This window comes from Pezoporus flaviventris, unplaced genomic scaffold (assembly GCF_033815535.1).
Source record: "Pezoporus flaviventris isolate CSIRO_AGI_PZ_B2104156 unplaced genomic scaffold, CSIRO_AGI_Pfla_v1 ptg000007l, whole genome shotgun sequence".
NCBI lineage: Eukaryota > Metazoa > Chordata > Aves > Psittaciformes > Psittacidae > Pezoporus > Pezoporus flaviventris.
Window position 1 is genome coordinate 17,733,538 of NW_026892555.1, and position 20,526 is coordinate 17,754,063.

Below are 20,526 nucleotides of genomic sequence, written 5' to 3' on the forward strand. Positions count from 1 at the left end.
ACTAGATGTAAGGAAGACAGAACAGGTTTCCTAGAGAAGTGATAGATGCCCCATCCCCGCAAATATTCAAGGTCAGGTTGGATGGGGCTCTGAGCAACCTGATCTAGTTGAATATGTCCCTGCTCATTGCAGAGGGGTTTCACTAGATGACTTAAAGATCCCTTCCAAATGATCATATGGTTCTCTGAATTTGTTCATGCATCCTTCTGTTTCTCCAAATACAAATTAGCTAATTTTTGAAAGATAAAATAAAATGAATATGTTTTACAGTGGTTGCAGTAAAGCAGAGCAAAGCATAGCACAATGTCTTAATGTAGGTTGTGGCACAATTATGTTTTTCTCTCCATCTTTGGAGATGGAGACAGCTGTTCAACAAGAACCATAGTGGAGGGTTGTGGAAATCTGTGAGGAAATCTGTGCATTTTTTGGCACTTAGGATTCTTTTTCAGTTTCTAATTTTCACATTTAACCAGCCCTAAAAAGGCACACAAAATGTTAAACCACGAAGTGTTAAAAATTACTTCTCAGGTCACAGGTTGTGTTTTAAATCAGTCTTGTGTTGTTACGGTTCCTGCTAATATTTCTGGAGTTACAAACCTGTCAGTGTTTCCATTTGGAGAAAGAGAGCTGTAACTGCCTATAAAAATATGTTCCCAGCCAAAGCATGCCATGTGAGGTCGTTGCTGAAAAGCAATTAAAGTCTGGCAGCTTTGAAATTACAGACAAATCAACAAGGCTGGGAAATCTGCTGCTTTCTGACTGTGCTGCACTCCTAGAAGTCAGGAAACGTACAACAATAGGTGTGTGGTGGCTGTTTGGAGTCTGCTTTTACAGGTCACTCTGTGCATTGTCAGGTCTGCATGGATGATTTTGGTTTGTGTAGATGTCTTTAGCATTAGGCTGTTATGCTTTCAATGTTGTTTCACAAATTATGCTCTTGATGGGTGTTTTCACACCTTCTATCCATTTCCTAAGTCTTTTGTGCAATTGGTCCTTTTCCTCTGGTTCACCACAACTTTAAGTAGCTCCAGCACACTCTTCCAATTTACAACGTCTCCCTGACTCGCCAGCTGGACTCCACACGTAGCCTTGGTGCTCCAGGAAGGAAGACTTGGCATTGAGTGAGTCTGGGGTTAATGAAAGCCTGGAGTGGGAAGTTATAAAAATCAGATGGTTATAGTAATTGTAAGGGGCTATATGTTGAGTTTAATAGCTCCATGGGGAATGCTGAGATTGGTGATATATGAGGAGTGCAGGAGGAGAGAATGCGCATAGGAAGGTGCCATTATATAAATATATATATCCCTTTTCCCCCTCCCCTTTCATTCCTTCTTTGCAGGCTATTTTATATCTTTTTGCCACCGATTCATCAAACAGTCCCTGCAGAAAGCCTGCAGAGAGGGGAAGCTGTTCCCAAGATCCAGTCTTCCCCTCTGGCTACAATGAAATACATAAGTCTGATAATCACATGTGATTATCTATCCTGCATTTTCCATGGTAATTTTTAATCATCTATTTAACTTTTGGCTTGAATGGCTACTTACCTGTTTTAGTTTACATTCAGGCAGATGTAAGGCAAGTTTTTTAAAGGAAGACAGCCACAAAGTTAACATCACCTTGCTTTTTGGTGGTGGCCTGAGTTCATGCTCAGTCACACAGGCCACTGCTCCTGCTCAGGTGGAAAGAGGGAAGGCAGGCCTACTATAAAGGGTTGACTGCAGTCACAAACTTGCCATCACAGGCTGCCTGTGGTGACCAGCATGTAGGCAGCTGTGGTAAGCCAGGAGTTTACAGCTCTATACAGAGGCACTGGCAGTTGCTGTAGGTACAGGGCTTGGTGCTCCCATCCTTCTCCCTTCATGGAGGTAATGCTAGGTCCTTCATCTTAGTGCATTGGACCATTGCGTGTTGTCCAGTGACCCCAAAAGTAAGGAGACCCTGCTGGTGCTTAATAGGCATAAGAGGACACTAAAATTAGAAGCTCCTATATCTGGATGATTGAAATATTAGCAACTGAAAATGAGTGTTTAAGCAACAGTTAATAGGACTAGATTGAGACATGATTATATTTTGAATTAAAAAATTAATTAGTCTTGAAAACATTAAAAAAATCTTTTATAAAATAAAGTGTTTTCTCTGTGACTGCCTTGCATGCGTTCTCTATCATTCTTGCTTCATAGAGTTAAACACTTCTTGTTTGTCTTGGCTTTGCAAAGCCAGTGCTGTGACAAAAAATGCTTTTGATTCCAGCTTGTACTCTTAGAATAATGAAATAAAATTACACTGGCCTTTATTTACGTCTCTCTTTTAAGTATGAAGGCCATGTTTTTTATATGGTTTAATAGAAAGCATAATGAGTACAAAATCTTTGAGGGTGATACAAGCACCTTTCATGACAGAATTTAATTAGTTTTTATCTAGGCTTGGTTTTGGCATAGAATATGTATGCCTGTGTATATGTGTGCATGTACACATTTACATGTGGAGCTCATAACTTGGGCAAACTGTTCTGTAAGAAGTCCTTAAGGTACAATTGTGGAACATCACAGTGCTGGTTTAAAAGTCATGTTTTGGAGAGGAGAGGTGCTTGGAAGAATATTCAAACTGCATGGTTTATTCAGTTTTTAAAGACTCTTTCAGGTCAGGATAGCATGTTTTCTGTATGCTTTACAATGCCAGAAAATAATAAATAACAAAAAACCAGCACCATAGAGATTATGTAACTTGAGGTTTCAGTTTAAGTATCTAAACATAAATGTAAATATCAATGTGTTTAATGGTATTTTTTTTCAGAGGCAAAAGTAATTGCCTCTGGGAAGGAATGCCATCCAGAGGGACCTTGACATGCTTGTGAGGTGGGCTGATGCCAGCCTCATGAAGTTTAACCATGAGAAGTGCAAGGTCCTACACCTGGGTCGGAGCAATCCCAGGCACAGCTACAGGTTGGGCAAAGAAGAAATTCAGAGCAGTCCTGCGGAGAAAGACTTGGGGGTGTTGGTCGATGAGAAACTGAACATAAGCTGGCAGTGTGCGCTCGCAGCCCAGAAAGCCAACCGTATCCTGGGCTGCATCAAAAGGAGCGTGACCAGCAGGTCGAAGGAGGTGATCCTGCCCCTCTAATCTGCTCTTGTGAGATCTCACCTGGAGTATTGTGTGCAGTTCTGGTGTCCTCAACATAAAAATGACATGGAACTGTTGGAACAAGTCTAGAGAAGGGCCACGAGGATGATCAGGGGACTGGAGCACCTCCATATGAAGACAGGCTGAGAAAGTTGGGGCTGTTCAGCCTGGAGAAGAGAAGGCTGCGTGGAGACCTCATAGGAGCCTTCCAGTGTCTGAAGGGGGCCTATAGGGATGCTGGGGATGGACTCTTCATTAGAGACTGTAGTGATAGGACAAAGGGTAATGGGTTAAAACTTAAACAGGGGAAGTTTCGATTGGATATAAGGAGGAAGTTCTTTACTGTGAGGGTGGTGAGGCACTGGAATGGTTTGCCCAGAGAGGTTGTGAATGCTCCATCCCTGGCAGTGTTCAAGGTCAGGTTGGACGAGGCCTTGGGTGATATGGTTTAGTGTGAGGTGTCCCTGCCCACGGCAGGAGGGTTGGAACTAGATGATCTTAAGGTCCTTTCTGACCCTAACTATTCTATGATTCTATGATTCTGATTCTAATTTTCAGAACTTCCTAAAAATTTGCTTCTGGTGGTAGACATGAAAACGTGCTCGTGATTCTCAGCTGCAGCTTTGTGTCACAAACACCTCCTCAAAATCTTAAGGAATTACAAACTCAAGTAAATCTGAGAGACAAAGTAAGATGTGCATTTAAATAATTTACTTTCTTCATGTGAAAGAGCTGTGTGAAGAAATCAGGTGTACTAGGGCATCATTTGAGTACACTCTCCTCAGTGCACGCGCTTGCATGAGTGTATACAATGGAGTAAATTTGTTCTCGGTCATTTTCACCTCTCATTTTAGAGCCCAGGCCAAGTCCACACCAAGACTTTATTTACAGATATTTACGTGAATTAAGGTTTTTACTTTTTTAACTTTTGACTCTGGATAAATATATGTGACAGCATGCTTAGTACTGCTAAGTTTTAAGGTGGCTTTTGTTAAATGGCAGTCTGGCTAGGTTTTTCTTTATTCAGATGATGGGTTTTGGGCTCACCATGGGCTTTCCTGAAAGTCTAATTCTTAAAGACTTTTTGCCTATCTGTACAGAAAACTAATATCATTTATTCTCAGTGGAAAGATCGTTTTCTTTCTTCCAGTCAATTTCTTCAAGTCAAATATCCAGTAGTGAGGGTTGTAATCATGGTGTGAATTAGCAGGCTGAGTTAAAGACCATAGGTGCACCAAGGCTGTACTACACAGTCCTTTCTTTCTGGGAAACTACCAACAAATATTTATCATTCAGAAAACTCTACCAGGAGACCCATAACTGGAATGGTTCTGGCTCCTGCTGACTTACTTGAAATTATTAGAGACTGTTAATGTACAGCAGCATAAAAAACAAAGCCCTGTTCCAATATCAATGTATTGATTTAGCTGCCAGGTTTCAAGTGCCTCATTTGAAAATACTGTTCTGTATTTTTCAGTAGCTGTTTTTTCAGTGGCTTACACAATTTTTACTTCCGGTGGTCTCTAGGATGAAGTGTTTTAAGAGCTGAGGGGAGAACTTTGGAAAAATAATTTCTACTTTATAAAATACTCCAGAGATGAAGTTTTGCATTGTATCAATGGCATTGATCTCTTTTTTTCTCTCTCTTTTTAAAGTGAGATGAAAGCCCATGTAACTCCTTACTTTAAGGCATTGACACTCCTTGACACTCACTATCCTGAGATAGTGAAGTGCAATAATCTCAATTTTAGGAATGAGGAATTCAGAGTATGAAAAGGTAAGGTATTTGCTGAGGTCATGAAATCAGCAGTAGCTGACTTATTCCTTGAACCTAGGTGTGCTTTACCCTAACCTGAGGACTCCCTTGAGTACTTCATTCCTCCTCTCAGAGGTACAGCCTTTCTAATAAAAGGGAATAAAAATTAAACTGTTTTACTCAGCATATCCTCATTCACTTTTTAAGACGAGGAAGGACTGTTTTTGTAGTATATTGCCAAGTCTTACTACTTTATACTCAGATGTATGTTGTCTAAAGACTCAAATTGGCACAAACCAGTTCAATTCACAGGTTACTCAACTATGTTTCATAGACCACAGCAGTGACCAAGCAGCCACAAAACACTTCAGGTCGTTGGAAAGGCGAGACATTAAATGAAAATTGCCCAGACAGTCCCAGCAGCCAACTGTGCCACATGCTGCAAGTCTATGCTGCTTTGATGGGAGAGAATTCCTTTCTGAATGGAATATAATAACTAGGTTGACTCTGAGTATATGGGGGGCATATATAAACTAGACACTAGATTTGATCTAGCGTGTTACTCACACCTAGATATGGCCAGTCTCTGATTGTTCCAAGGAAGAAAAACAATTTTCCCTCGTTCTTGGGAAACTAGATCTGCCAGTTGCACACTGAAGTTGGTAAATTTTTCAGGTTACTGGCTGGGCCCTGAACTGTGACTCTGTATATGATCTATAACTGATGCCTTAACAGGCATGGGACTACTGAGAGCAATATGGGCCTTTGTGTTCTGCCTGGGATTGGAAGAGACTCACTGACCATGTCTACAAGAGCAGGAGATAAGGTCCACTGGGGTGCAGTTGTAGAACTAAGCAACTAGTACTGGGGGACCTGATGCCCGTGCTTTACGTATTTCAGGGTTTTAATTTGGGCTAGCTCTAATTTGGTCCTGTGAAGTGGGAGCATACTACTTCCTGAAGAATGTTAGGTGTACACTTGGAGCATGTTTTCCAGTTGAGGTTAATTTGAAGGAAATGAAGCTTCAAGATTGTTCCAGCTTGTAGAGCAAAGCTCAGTCTTTAGGTGATGGTTTGGATTCCTGATATAAAAGCACACTGATGACCCAAACTGTGACAGACATGAGTCATGTATTCTGAAGTTCTTGCATGACACCTCCAGGTCATGATCCAAATACTTTATACCACAAATGCCATTAAAGCATATAACTTCGGAAGAGAGAGAGATAGTCTCCCTAGCAAGGTCTTACAGCATGTAAAGTTATCCTTTAGGATCCCTTATTTGCAATTACAGCATGTTTCCAAAATGCACTGTTTCCATTTCATTCATTGATACTTGTTGCCTCCCTCCATGGATCTCCTGTGAAAAGGAATATATCTGGACATCCAGAAAACTTTCTGTATCCCTGTGTGCTTTGTTACCTGTTCCTCCTCCATCAAAAGTGCACTGCACATCATGTATGTAGCTCAAGCTGCTGCTTCCTTCAAGCAGGAAGTAGTACTTCAGATGCAGGTCATAGGACCACAGGGTAAGTCAGTCTGGAAGAGACCTCCCTTTACAATCTGCTATTCAAAGAAGAGTCAGGTGTGAGGCCAGACGAGGTTAGTCAGAGCTTGAAATGGCTGTGCATTCCTTTAACTGTTCAGGAGTCTTGTGGTATCATTTGTAGTCCTGGGCTTACTGAAAATGGATAGCTGTTGGTGTAACCACACTGTTCATCTTGCTTTGAATTTTCCTCCTGGGCAAGGAAGAAACATTGTCTTCTCTCTGCCTACTGCTTCAATAGCATTGAAATTGATTCGTCCCAAGTACACCATCTGGGACCTTGTAAGCACTAATGGTATTCTAGCACAAACGTAATCATTCACTATTCTGTCAGCTGCTGTTGCTGGGGGAATGCTGAGCTGTGTCTACACACTACCCAAATGAGTTTCTCTACAGGCTTGTTGCATGTACCTGATACCAGCCTACTCCTCTGCAAGGCTGTGGGGAGCAGTTTTACTTCCGTGTTGTCTAAGCTTCATTCTTAACTTAATGCCTAACCTGAAACTCAGGTTGCCTCTGTCAGGCTTGGACACATGGCAGATCTGCTTGTACAGAGCCCCAGGGAAGCTTTGTTCAGAACTAGATTTTGCTCAATGTATGACAGACTTGTACAACATTTCTTGTGTAAAACATGGTACGGTGAATATAACCTTACATGCATTTTAAAGTTTCCTACTCAGCTCCTTGTGTTCGAGGCAATTAGATCTTCCAGACTCTTCCCAATTGTCTAAAACCTTGCATTTCCTCATTCTTAGGGGGTACGACTTTCTTTACCTTTCAATTTAGGATTTTTTTTAATTCTTTTTTTTTTTTAAAGCCAAAAGATCTATTTTTATGCTGTTCTGTATTTTCAGAAGTTTGGTATTTATGAAATACCAAACCAGTGTGTTCCCTGCTTTACAAACTGGAGAAATAAGGCATGTTCTTCACACTGTTACAGATTTACAATTCATAGTCAAATATTTATTTGTTTGGCATTTCCTTTGCATACCAGCTCCTGCTATACTATAAAACGTGATAGTAAACAGTAGTTAAGAGTGTAGTCATTAGTTTAGTGGTGCCTAATATAACAATGAGAATAACTATATAGTCTTTGCCTTTATTTCTGTTGGAATTGCTGCATCAATTATCTAGCTTCAGAGTCCAGATTTGATACCTATCACTTAATCATGTATTGAATTCAGTCTTCCAGGAACTGAAAAGAAATACTTGAGCTTCTTCTCTACCCACTCTTTCTCTGTTCCTCAATCTTTTTTTACCCTTTTGGAAATTGTTTATTAAAAGTATGAAAAGGCAATGTGAAATATCGTACATCATACATAAAGTCTTCCTGTATGCCATTGTACTTTGTGTCTTAAATAGTGCCCTGGATCTTCATCTACTTAGCTTTAGTGCTTCCAATAACGTTTTGTCTTCAGTGATTTGGGTGGATCTGGTTTGGAACTGTGTTTTGGTTTGAAAAGCCAGTACATTGGATTCCTGCAGTTTTCGATGCTTGGAAAAGTTATAACTTACAATAGAAGACAAAGCAAACACACCATCAAAAGGGAAAAAGTTAAATCTGTGTTTATTCACCTGCATGCTAGAGAAGAATCTTACAGAGCTAGCTGAAATAGTCTAGATATTAAAAGGCTTGGAAAAAAGTGAATTGTTTAAACCCTGGGCCTTTGTTCCAATAGGATTTGTGTCCCAGATGTTGATTTGCAGCAGCAATATGCTGGATAAAGTTTGCTGTTGAATGTGCTATCAGATAGTGGCACACGGAATATGTACATGGGAAAAATGCATTTCTGTGTATTTCTGTGCTGTTTTGTAATTAAGAAGTAGGCTGCGACAGCCCATGCGCTTCTGGAAGGCTATAGCATGAAACAGAAAGTCTGAGACTGCTGGTGGTCAAGAGACTTTTAACCACCTGAGAGGTGGAAGTGCAGCCTTGTGGACTTCACTGACCAGGCCTCTCCACCCATATGGTGTTATGAGGAAAGAAAGGATTATTTCTTCTTTAAGTTTTGTTTCTCTTTGCACATTAACACCATATATAAAGAGTTGGTCCCAGGTATAGTGAGTATCTGGAAGTGCCACAATTATTTCTGGAACTACCAGGCTCTGGTTGAGCACCTGCTCATGCTTCCCAGTGGAATTTATTTTTAATGGAAGGCAAATAAACTTCCCACTTGAAATGAGCTGGGAAATGTGAGGCTTGTCATGAACTGTCTGCCCTGCTTACTTCTTCCTACATACAAATTCTAGAAGGCGCTCTGATGTCTCATATGTAGATGAGGTAAAGGAGATACAAGTGAAGAAGAGCTAAAACTTTAGCTGAGGAGATTTTTCAATAGTGTGTTCGGGAGGACACAGGGATTGGTGTGTCAGGAAATTGAAAATTCCCTGTTCCTGCTGTAGATGGTTTAAAGTTGGCTCTGTGCAGGCGCAGAGGCTGCAGAGTGCTCACACTGTTTTGAACTTGAGTGCCTGCTGGAGAGCTGTGACTGGTGAGTGACAGAGAGGTGGCCTGGTGGGAGGGAGCTGTAGATGTCCCTTCTTTCAAACCAGCCTGCTGTGCCACTAAGGCAAAAGAGCCCCTCCACTGCATGAAGAGCATGCCGGAGAGAGATGGACATTGGGTTCGATCCTAGGGGTAGAGCAGACTGGGGTTCTGGTCTCTGTCCCATCAACTGATTTATGCAGTTTTCATCAGATGTAATCAATGTGCTCTTGCCAAAGATACTGACTTGTGGTGTTTGCCTTCATGTCTGAATTGCTGGAGTTTGTGGAACAACCCAGAACCTCAGATGCGATTGTTTTCTTTTTTTAAGTAGTGGCTTTGGGGATTTTCTACATTTTACTCTACAGACCTGCATAAAAGCTGGACGGCTAATTAATATAGCATCTAAATAAGAGAAATTGGATGACAGTTTATTCCTCAAAACTAGTACATGTCAAAAAATCTCTTGGGTTTTGTGTTTGGAGTTCCTTGAGGTTGCTATACATGAAACTACCATCATTTAATCAAATTCTCTGGGGCATATAAAGTACCCTAAATAATAAAGCTACCTGATGCAAGTTTCTTGAAAGTTTACATCATGGATAATTTTACAGAGACTGAAGATGCCAGAAACGATAAAGAATTTTGAGATTTGGAGTAGACAAAAGTTTCAAGTGTTGGTGTTGAATTATTCTGTCAGTGGAAGCAGGAATACCCAGTGTAAAACTGGTGAATCTATGAGCAGTGAACAGCAGTAAAAGCTAACATTTCCTAGGATATCTGAGCAGGGACTAGGACACTTTCTTCTCTGTGTCTATTTCTGTACTTGAGTTTTAGGATGGCAGGTGATGGAGTGGTGTTTGTAACCTGCAACAAATGTTCCATATTTTTTTTTTCCATCTGGTAGCCAGAAAATGCTTCTTGTGCATAACATGCAAATTGTTGACAGCACTGGACTGAAAGGATGAGTACTGTCACTGGGGAAAAGAGCAACCAGACTGAAGAAACAATGCTACTCCATTTTCAGGGACAGAGAAAGTGTCCCCCAAGGAACTGAACAGAGGGAAAATGTGGAGGAAGTTTCACATCAGGAGGAAGCAGCATTGAGTGAAGTTGAGGGCAAGTGAGGACAGGTAGGCTGTGAACAGCAGGCAGAAGAGGACAAGGGGAGTTAAATGTTTCCAGTTGATAGCAGGTATCCAGAAAGTGACTGAGAGATGCCTTTAAAAGCTCCAGAAGGTTGAATGAAGAAGGATGCCTGAGATCTTTGAACTACCTCTCTGGCACTTCAGCCCAGCTGGAAAGAACATCAGTAATGTTCTCAAAATATCTACGCAACCAAGGCATCCTGAAACCAACATGCATGTCATTTTATTGATAAAGTAGGCTTCTGAATTTGGTAGTCAGTATGCAGTGCTGTTAATACATGTACTTACTAAATATTGCAAAATATCTCGATGTGTAGGTGATTTCTTGAGACTTGCCAGGGTGCTGAAGGAGAATAACATCTAACTGATCTTCACAGTGATTCTCCCTACTTTCAGAAAATTCTGAAAGTATTCAATAGGATACCCATGTAGGAAAAGTAGAATGTTTTGATTTAGGAGTGGAGTAAAAGTCCAAAACATTCACTGTCTGTTGAATATAGGTGGAATGGCCATAAATCTTCTGAGGCCTAGATTAGAATAATCAGAAGGACATATATCAATAGTGAGAGAATGAAATGAGCTGAAAAATGGGATTAGTTTAAGCATAAAATTATGATATTGAGAATACAATTAAGACTTCTAAAGGAAGTGAAGAAATGGTTTCATAATAAGCAGGCAAAATTGTTCATTTACGAGCATAAATTTCGTGAGATTTATACCAAACTCATTGAAGTGAAATGCCACTTTACAGTTAGTCTGCCTCCAGAAGAAGGGTGGGAAACGTGGATTTTCTGACATGTGGGGAACTTCAGAGAAAATAATTCTGAGTGGTTAAGGCCCAACATCTTGATAAAGATAGCACTGAGCTGTCTTTGTAACTCCAAAAAATGACGGCTTCATACCCAGACCAGCATGGAACTTGGGAAATGGTGTCTTTGTGGTCAAAAAACCTTATATAACACATGAATGTTTTTGAGAGTAGTATCTAGGAAAAGTAGAGAAGTTATATTGCTTCTGTCTTTGGCATTGGTACAATAGCTTTTCCCATGCTGAGCAGTTTTTTTGGTGCCCATAAGCCTATTCATAAAATGGTAAGGAATTGATCAAAGGACTGGATACTTTGCCTTGTGGTGAGACATTCTGGAATCTTGCTCTGTTTATCTTACCCATGAGAAGGCTAAGGCTTGACCTGATCAGAGTGTCTGCATTGGGGAAAAAAAAACATTGAAAAACTGTTAACAATTTGGCAGGCGAAGATATAAAAAGGTCCCGTGGTTGCTATTTGAAGTTCAAAATTCCACCACAGATTTTCAACAGTGAGAGTGATTAGCCCTGTGATATCTTAACAAAGGTTATGGTGGTTCCCTACCGCTGACAGTTTAAAAATCAAGATTGAATGGTGTCTTAAATTATATGTTTTAGTAAAGCGCAAGTTCTGTGGCTTCTTTATATAGGACATTGGGCTAATTGTTCATGAGAATACCCTTTGACCTTGATTCTCTTAATTCTCTTGAAGGCGATGACTAGAGTCAAGCTAGTAATTCCACCCCCACACCTCCCCCCCCTTCTTTTTTTGTTGTTATTGAAGTTTTCTGTCCAAAACTTACTTTTTGCTTTTACACAGCTCTAATGACAAATAGGTGTTTTTCTTGGACAGCATCTGTTCCTAGCCTGTCAGATGTTTTTTAACTATAATGACCTTGCAGTCTTACAGTGTTAGTACATTGGTACACTGTGTAATATCGGTGTACCTGTAAGGCTGTATTCTTTGTTCTATTCTTTGGTGCTCTGAAGATATATGCCAAGCATATTTTATTTGGTTTTATTGAGATGCGTGGGATATCTTTATAACACTAAGTGAATTCTTTCTACAAAAAGTGCAGCTTGCAGTAGTCTTTTAGTTGCTTCCCTCCTCTGAGTCCTGTCTGCACACCTAATGTTTACAGTGATGAATGTCTTAGAGACATTACTGCTAGATCTGAACTAAAATCCAGGTACCAGCATTTATGTAACTGCAATTCCAGTTAGGGCAAGTGTGCCATTAAGCTGGCCATTGTACCAGTAAACCTGGTTTCTGACTTCAGAGAGTTCGAAAGACCAAAGATTGCCAAAGTGATACAGAGACCAGGCAATGAGGGATGTTAGGCACTTAAAGAGCACATTAGCCTGTCCCTCTAAAGAAATTATGTTTAGGTAATGATGTTTTCTATTGCTTGTTTCTCTGCCAGGCCCTCCTCTTTCTCTAATTGGTTTTGTATTCATTTGTCCATTTCAGTTGGGATTTTATGAAAGTGTAAAAATACCAAATCTTGTGGTCAACTGAAGCACCAGGTTCAAAAGATGTTTGTGACACCTAAAAAGTGGGTACGCAAGAAAGACACAAATTAGTAGCAGTTGTTGTGATATGGGCGGCAAGACAGATCACAGAAAATCAAATGCTGTTAGATCTGTTGCTTACAGATCAACTTGTATTCTTGTGGGGAATAGGCTAGACTCATTTTGTACTATTGATTCTCTTGTGATTTCAAACAGTCATAACAATTCAGTTAAAACTGCTTCAGCAATATAGATTAAATACTTTTGATCCAGACAAGAGTTAAAGTAATTAGCTGACATTTGATTTTACTTGGTACAGATCCAAACCATGAAACTTTGAACACACTTAGAGAGTTCATTCAGTGTTTGGGTACTAGTATGTGTTCTGAAGTAACCTTTTCAAACTTGGCAGCTTTAATCCTAGATCTAAAATAAAAAAGGACCATAGCGAATCTAGCCTGTAAATGCTTTTTCTTTATACTCCAGATATTTAGTTGTAGAAGCAGCAGACAGAAGTAATAGAAAAATGTGTTATCTGCATAAAGGTGTGTGTTTGCGTGGTGTTCACACCCATGCACATACTTACGTGGCTGTGCAAAACATTAGTCCTTCTGCAAAGACCTTACAATCTTAACAGACATCCAGGGTAGTCATGTACTGTGAGACCCAGAGGATGGTGATGACTTGGAGCATGTGTGCATTTTCAGTTTTATGATGTGACGACAGCAGCACTCAGATGCTGGTTAACATTTGTAGGCCCTGTGGAAGGAGCGAGTTTCCATGAGGGATTTTGTTGGAGGAAACCCCTCTGCCTGGCACACATAGTTGAGGGAGGAGGGTGTTACAGGCAGGGTCAAAAAAGGGATGAGTAGTGTGATATTCTACATTGTGTGTGTTGCAGCTGGATACTTGGAATTTGATTGACTATGTTTTGTAAGTTTGTTATTTTTTCTTACAGTCTAATACAGAAAGAAATAGAAAATTATGAAGAAATTTGAAAGGAAGTGTATAGGTGTTTATGTTGAGCACAGGCACTGGCTTCCTCCTTCAAAGAGGAATCATATGAGAATTGAAGAAGCTGTATGTGATAAGAATGCATTGTATTTGCTATGTTAAGAAACCAAGATGGAAAGGGAAGACTTTGGGGCGGGGGGGATTCAGTAGGATTTAATGATAGCCTGCGTACATAGGGGCAAAGAGAGGAAGTTAAGTTGGTATCTTCAAGATGGCTTGCTGATGTGACACCGAAACCAGTGCTGTGATACTTGATTTGTTAAAGTATTTGTTCAGTATCCAAGTAATGTAGTAGTAGACCGTACCATGATTTTCCCTGCATTGTTGAACTGTCACAGAAGTCAGTATGCTTCCCATGAAGGTCTGAAAAGAATAAAGGCAACAACAATGTGGGAGACCACCAACTTCACAGTAACTTACTGTATATAAAATACTTGGAAATTTTTCAATGTCATGCTTGAGCAGCACAGTGGAAAGTTTTCAGATTATTTCATAAAGTTCACTGGCTGTATTGCATCATATAAATCATATTATTTCCTCTTACAGCCCTATCATTGTATAATTCTTTAGTGGTTTTTTTTTTCCTTAGTGTGATTAAAAAAAAGAAAAATATCTGATGCATTTTTAGTTTTTTGTTATAACTTAATCAGCTAGATGAACAAGGAAGGTCATCACTATGTGAGCATTAACTGTGTGACCATCTTGAACTCTGTTATCCAAAGTCAATGAGTGAGTTAAAGTTCTGATGAACTGACTCTCCCAGTGTTTCTGTAACAGGGAAAAAAGATGCAAGCATAGAAATGACAAATAATTTTTTAAGGCTGGTCAGGAGATAAGAGAGTCTAGATGTCATGGTCTGAGGAACCTCCACACACGTGAAAATTTTGGAATAAATGTATACAACTTACAAAATTACTGTATTATTCAATTCCTTCGTATATCTTGTGTTGACCTTAAGCTGTGAAAGATGTGCCATCCCTCTCCAAAAAAAGGATAACACAGGATAATGGAGGATCATTTTTTGCTGTTAGCTCCTTTTCATATGAGAGTATGTTAGGACAAAGCTATGGCTGAAGCTCAGAGAAATCAGCATAATTAAATTTGTCTGCAACACCCCCAGGTCCTTTTCCACTGAGCAGCATTCCAGCCATTCTTCCCCAGGCCTGTAGCGTTGCACAGGGTTGTTGCGACCCACGTTCAGGACCTGGCGAGTCGGTTGTCTTCCCTGCTGGCTTCTTTTTTGGCACATGAGGACAACCTGCTCTTCCACCTTTAGAATTTCCTTCTTGAAGAATGTTCCGCCTTCCTGGACCCCTTTGCCCTTCAGGAGTACCTTCTGAACAGGCCAGAATCTGCCCTCCAAAAATCCAAAGTAGCAGTTCTGCTGGCCCCCCTCCTTACTTTTCCAAGAGTTGAAAAGTCTATCATTTTGTGATTGCCATGCCCAAGATGGCCTCTGTCCATCACATTACCCACAAGTCCTTCTTTGTTCATAAACAACAGGTCCAGTGGGACGTGTTCCGTAGTTGCCTCACTCACCGGCTGTGTTAGGAAGTTATCTTCCACACGCTCCAGGAACCTCCTAGTTTGTGTTCCCTCTACTGTATTGTATTTCTAGCACACATCTGGTAAATTGAAGTCCCCCATGAGAACAAGGGCTAGTGATTGAGAGACCCCTCCCAGCTGCTTATAGAATATTTTGTCTGCATCTTCATCCTGGTTGGGTGTTGTATAACAGACTCCCACCATGATATCTGCCTTGTTGGCCTTCCCCTGATTCTTACCCAGAAATCCTCAACCCTATTGTCACCATCAAGTTCTAGACTATCAAAACACTCCTTAACACACAGGGCTCCACCACTGCCTCTCCTTCCTTGCCTATCCCCTCTGCAGAGTTTATAGCCATCTGTCACACCACTCCAATTGTTTGAGTCATCTCACCATGTTTCCATTATGGCAACTATGTCATGATTTTCCTACTGCACAGTGGCTTCCAGCTCCTCCTGTTTGCTTACCATGCCGTATGCATTGGTGTGGAGGCACTTCAGTTGGACTATTGATTCTGCCACTGTTCTGGGGGGAGAAGCCTTAATCGCTATGTGACCATTCTCAGGCACTTTTGTGATTTCTAACACATCATTAAGACTTGCTTTGCTGTTGCCTCATGGATCTCAATCCCCTACCTCCACTGAGATGGTGGTACACTGAAGGAGCTCGGCTAGCACACTGTCCCATAAACGTTGGTGTGCTGCCCCCAGACTTATCTCTAGTGAGCCTGGGTTTATCCTTTTCCCTCTTCAAATCCAGTTTAAAGCTCTTTCAGTGAGCCCTGCTAAGGCCTGTGCAAAGATCTTTTAACCCTTTGAGGCAGGTGTACCTTGGTACCTTGTCTGTTGCCAGCAAGCCTGCTGTTGTATAGCTTTTAGTTATATCTGTGTATATATGTGTATTCATAGTCACCTTTAGCTGTAACCATGCTGTTCAGTGGTTGGCCTGGCCCTAGAGTCATAATCGTGCACATGCTGTATATGAGATCTGACTTCAGCTGATTGAAACTCCAAAGAAAAGTGTTTGAGTGACAAATAAAATCAGGCATCTCGCATCTTCACTCCTTTGTTCTATTTAATTCTTTGTATAGTGCAGGCTTCTCTTAGGAATCTTGAACAAGCTGGAGGTACAGATTTACGAAGAGTGAGATCCAAGGAGACTAAAAAGGGATTCAGAAGACTACAGGGTTGCCCACCATGTGTTAAGCAACAATTGTTTCAGAGTACATGGTCACATTATTTGATGTGGTTACAGATAGGCAATTCCCTGCTGACAGTAAGATGAGGGATGTATCCACCAGGCCTAGCTCATCATCTGTTTGTTTCTTATATGTCTTTGAAGATGTGGATTGTGAATGAGAATAGTAGCAACATGAAGTGTAGGAAAAAGTTATATCTGAAGTCTTGTGGGCAACAGGAGATGGGAACTGGTTTAGTAGTATAAGGCAGTTGGTCTGATAGGAAGCCTTGTTACGTAAGGGTTATCAGAGAGGCAAAGAATCATACATATACCCTAGAGGGTAAGGATGCCATTCCCATCAAGTGGTTCTCATTGTGTGAGCCTGGTGTCAGAGGACTTCAGGACTCGAAGTGTCCCACAGCTGAGCTGTTTCACACTGCTTGCTTGCCTTTTTGTCCTGCCTGCCACCCACTAGGATTATTTTGTACAAGATCAGAGTTGAATGCTGTTGGGCTGAATTTGGTGTGGCATGTGTGGGGGACGGGAACAGAGAGGGAGTGGGAATGTGGTGTGCAGATGTGTGAAGGTGAGAGTAAAGCTTATCAGCTACCGGTTCCAGAGGGTGGTGGGCTTTTTCTTTTCCTGGCTCTGCTGACCAAGTCTTCCATTGAACAACCTCAATTATCCATCCATACAAGATAAAAGTACCAGAGTACTTTGTTAGGGTGTGAATACTTATAAGTTTTTAAAAATATAACCATTAGACATAGTCTTTGTTCTTTTGGCTAGCTGCTCTGTTAAAAAGCTCGTGAGACCCCGAAGACACTTTCCTTCTGTTGCATGGTATTTTTTTGTTTTCTTTCCAGTAAACAGAGTTTGAACTAGCAAATTTCTGTGAAGTCCTGTAGCCAATTTAATATTTAAACCAGACCTGTTAAGTTATGCTGTTTCCAGGAATGTCATGAGCCATCCTCCCTCTGCTAACCTGCTAGTGCCGACTTGGGGCTTGAGGAGTTGACAGCCTATGGGGACAAGGCAGTGTTTGGTGACTCTCTGGAAAGGCGGGATAATAAAAGCTCATAAGGGCAAAAGTAATGCAGCTGAGGTTTGTGTTAAAGTTATCAGCCAAGTAATTAAAAAAAAACAAAAGGGGGGAAATAAAACCAGAACTTGAGAATAGAATTGAAGTCACAGCAACTGGTGATCTAAAATGGTATCTCCTTCAGTAATGTCTGCACATATTGTTTTCAGCCCATTTTGGTAGAAACTTGTAGAGAAAGGCGACTGGAAGTTGAAATTGCTACTCTTTTATTGGAAATAATTGTCTCGAGATAAGGTTGCAAGAAGAGAGTTGTTCTAGGACTGGACCCTGAGAGCTATGGGACAGCATTGCTAGTGCTGTACCTGTTTCTGCAGAGAATTCTCTACTCTTAATATTGCTTTCTTCACAAGTCAGAAACTACAATAGTGTGTTTGCCAGATTTCCATGAACATGTCATTCCAGGTGCATGTATCAGTGTGCTCTTGTTCATATATTTTGTTGTTGTGTGCTTATGTTCCCAGCTTCAAACTAGAATTCAGCACCTGGGTTTTACTTAAGTTATACTGGTGAACTTTATATAGCTTGGTCTCTGCTTGCCGATACTTTTATTTTCAATGTGTGTAAATTCATTAAATTGCCTTATGTACAATAAAAAATGTAGAGATTGCATTTCTCTTTATTCACTTGCCAGTGCAGATGTATGAGAGTGAAGTGCACTTTCAGAAACTTCCTCTCAAAACTATTTGTAACCATGTGGTAGATAAGTAACACTTTAGAGAGAAGAGGACCTCTAGCCAAAATAATTTCAAAATGATCTCAAAGTGCAATTTATCTTCTTATTTTGCAGCTAGCTATGGACCAAATCCAATTTGCAAAGGTTGTTTATCTTGTTCAAAGGATAATGGGTGCATCAGATGCCAACACAAGTTATTCTTCTTCCTACGAAGAGAAGGAATGAGACAGTATGGTGAATGCTTGCATTCCTGCCCATCGGGGTACTACGGACTCCGAACGCCAGATATGAACAGATGTTCAAGTGAGTTGTTTTTTTTTTTTTTTTTTGAACCCTTACATTCACTGTTGTAGGAAGGCCATAACTCATGCTCAGTTTTTAAAATGATATGTTGTGGAACATAGTGATATTTTCACAGATGTCTCAAGATCATCATAAAACTTCTTTGCTAAAGAACATCCCAACTCATTCCAAGATATGTAACATTCAGCAGATTAAATAGTTGATGCATTAGCGTAGTTTTTATTGTTGTGGTTATTTTTATTGGTTTTATTGCTTTAGTTAGAAAGGAAGTTGAGGAAAGAAAGATGATCTAAGCAGATAGTCCTAATTTTAACAAACAGATTCCCACTATATGAAAATAAAAAGCATTAAGCATTAATTTAACAGTGCCTCATGTAGGAACTTGTCAGTACAAACACTAATATATGGGTGGGCTTCTTGTCATGCTTTTTTGTTCCCACACAAATTTCATGTGACCAGACACCTCGCACCAGACATACTTTAGTATGTAAGTGTTGCTATTTTAATAAAACAGATGTACTATTAAAACCAAACAAACAACCTTTCACTTTTAGTACTGCATTTTATTTGGAAATTTACAACCTGCTAATGTGCAACAAGATTCCCTGTTTGCATGTTTGTGCCTAGAAGCACAACTGTTAAAATCAACAAGTGCTCTGGTATCTCTGCACATTATTTCATTGCTGTCTGGCAGTTGTACTGATTCATATCGAGTTTTCCATATGCTCATATGTGCAGTATTACCCATATGGATTATTAATTGTTGTTACTACCTCTAATTCATATTTGTTTTTTTTTTGTATGTGTGTGTATGTCATAGTCTAACCAGAATTAAGTCACTGAACCTAGGAACCTGAAGTGAGAAATAGCTTTACTTTGCTTCTTGGAATAATCAAGTGTCTGTTCCATGAACGACATTCTCCCCCTCAGTACTGTAACATGTCACTGGGATATGCACCACATTGTGAGAAAGTGGGTGAAGGCTTTCACATCACATCACATATGATCTTCAGACCTGTGTGAGGTCAGTCTGTGGCAACCTGAGCTGGACGATGAGCACTCATAGCCATGCTTGGACCTGTCCCAGCCCATGGAATGACATCCTGCCTCTTTCCCCATTCCCTGTGCAGGCTCCATAGATATGGTATTCTTCAGGTTGCGTCCCCAACTGCTGTGTAATATTGCCAAGTGCTGCCTAATCTATACCAGATGGCTAGGTTTTGATGAAAAATTAAATGAGACCAGTATATGGTTTATGTATCCCTTCTGTAAATTAGTTTAGGATTTTGGCCTTCATTTTCATAACATGTTTATGAATTCAGCAACTTGTCCACTTTAAACCTTTCAAAACCATGCTGTAAAAACTTGCCCATATAAAAATGTTTTTGAATATAGTTACAACTTTGGGAAATAGGTTAATTTATCTGTATTAGCCTGTACTGTGCTTAGGAAATAGAAAAAGTAGTCTGTACTGGGAAGTCTTTCTTTACTTTAAAAAAAAACAACAAAACCCAAACCAAAAGATTATTTGCAGAAGGTGAATTCAATATAACTTTTCTCATTTTTACCACTTACTGAAAGTGGCCTTTTCCCTGAATTACAGGATTAGTTTTTAAAGCATAAATGTGAATTGTGTCCAACCCATGTTGGCATGTGTTGAGCACTGGATACTTAATTCACCTTCATGCCTTTGTCAGTCTCCCCCTGTGAGACTAATGATGCAGTTGCATTTACCGACCAGTTCTGGTTCTCCTCCAATGACCTTTGTATTGTATATTTTTATTTTAGTGTAACTGCCAACTGGTGTATTTATAAATCTCATCTTTTTTTTTTTTTCAATTTGGTTTGGTGATCTTGCATGGCACATACATTGCATTGTGGACACACAGACATTTTGAATGTGGATTGAAGTTGAGTTAAAATAAACATTCTTAAGAAGTAGAATAGGTTTCTTCCTACTTGATGTTAGATACTTTTAGGTATGCTTAGTTACAGACTCCATTGCTCAGATAATACTGTCTCAGCTAAAAATAAGAAAAATTCTGGCTGTTTAAAAATCCTTCTGGGAGTTACAGGGCTTGAATTACATAAGTCAAAATTGCCCATTTTTGTTAGACAAGCGATAGAACACATCTTTGTGGAAAATGTTGACATGATTTTAAAATCCAAACATATTTAGTGCCAAATGTAACACAATAAATGCAACAGCCAAGTGCAGCAACTCTAAAATGATGGAAATTTTCAATTTCAAGATTAGCTTTCTTTTCTACATGTAAGCTGTATGTGTGTGTCTTGAATTTGCTAAGTGGTTCTAGACCTTTTTTCTAGTAACAGTGA

The 20,526-nt window shown here is 40.0% G+C and overlaps 1 protein-coding gene across 2 annotated transcripts in view; it reads left to right on the plus strand.

Moving 5' to 3' along the window:
• RSPO2 (R-spondin 2) overlaps window positions 1–20,526 on the plus strand; it is a 104,307-nt gene that overhangs the window by 38,886 nt on the left and 44,895 nt on the right. For both annotated transcript variants that reach the window (XM_061447873.1, XM_061447872.1), the window contains exon 2: window positions 18,001–18,189. In XM_061447873.1, the coding sequence (XP_061303857.1) occupies window positions 18,001–18,189 (189 nt within the window). The remainder of the gene's footprint in view (window positions 1–18,000; window positions 18,190–20,526) is intronic.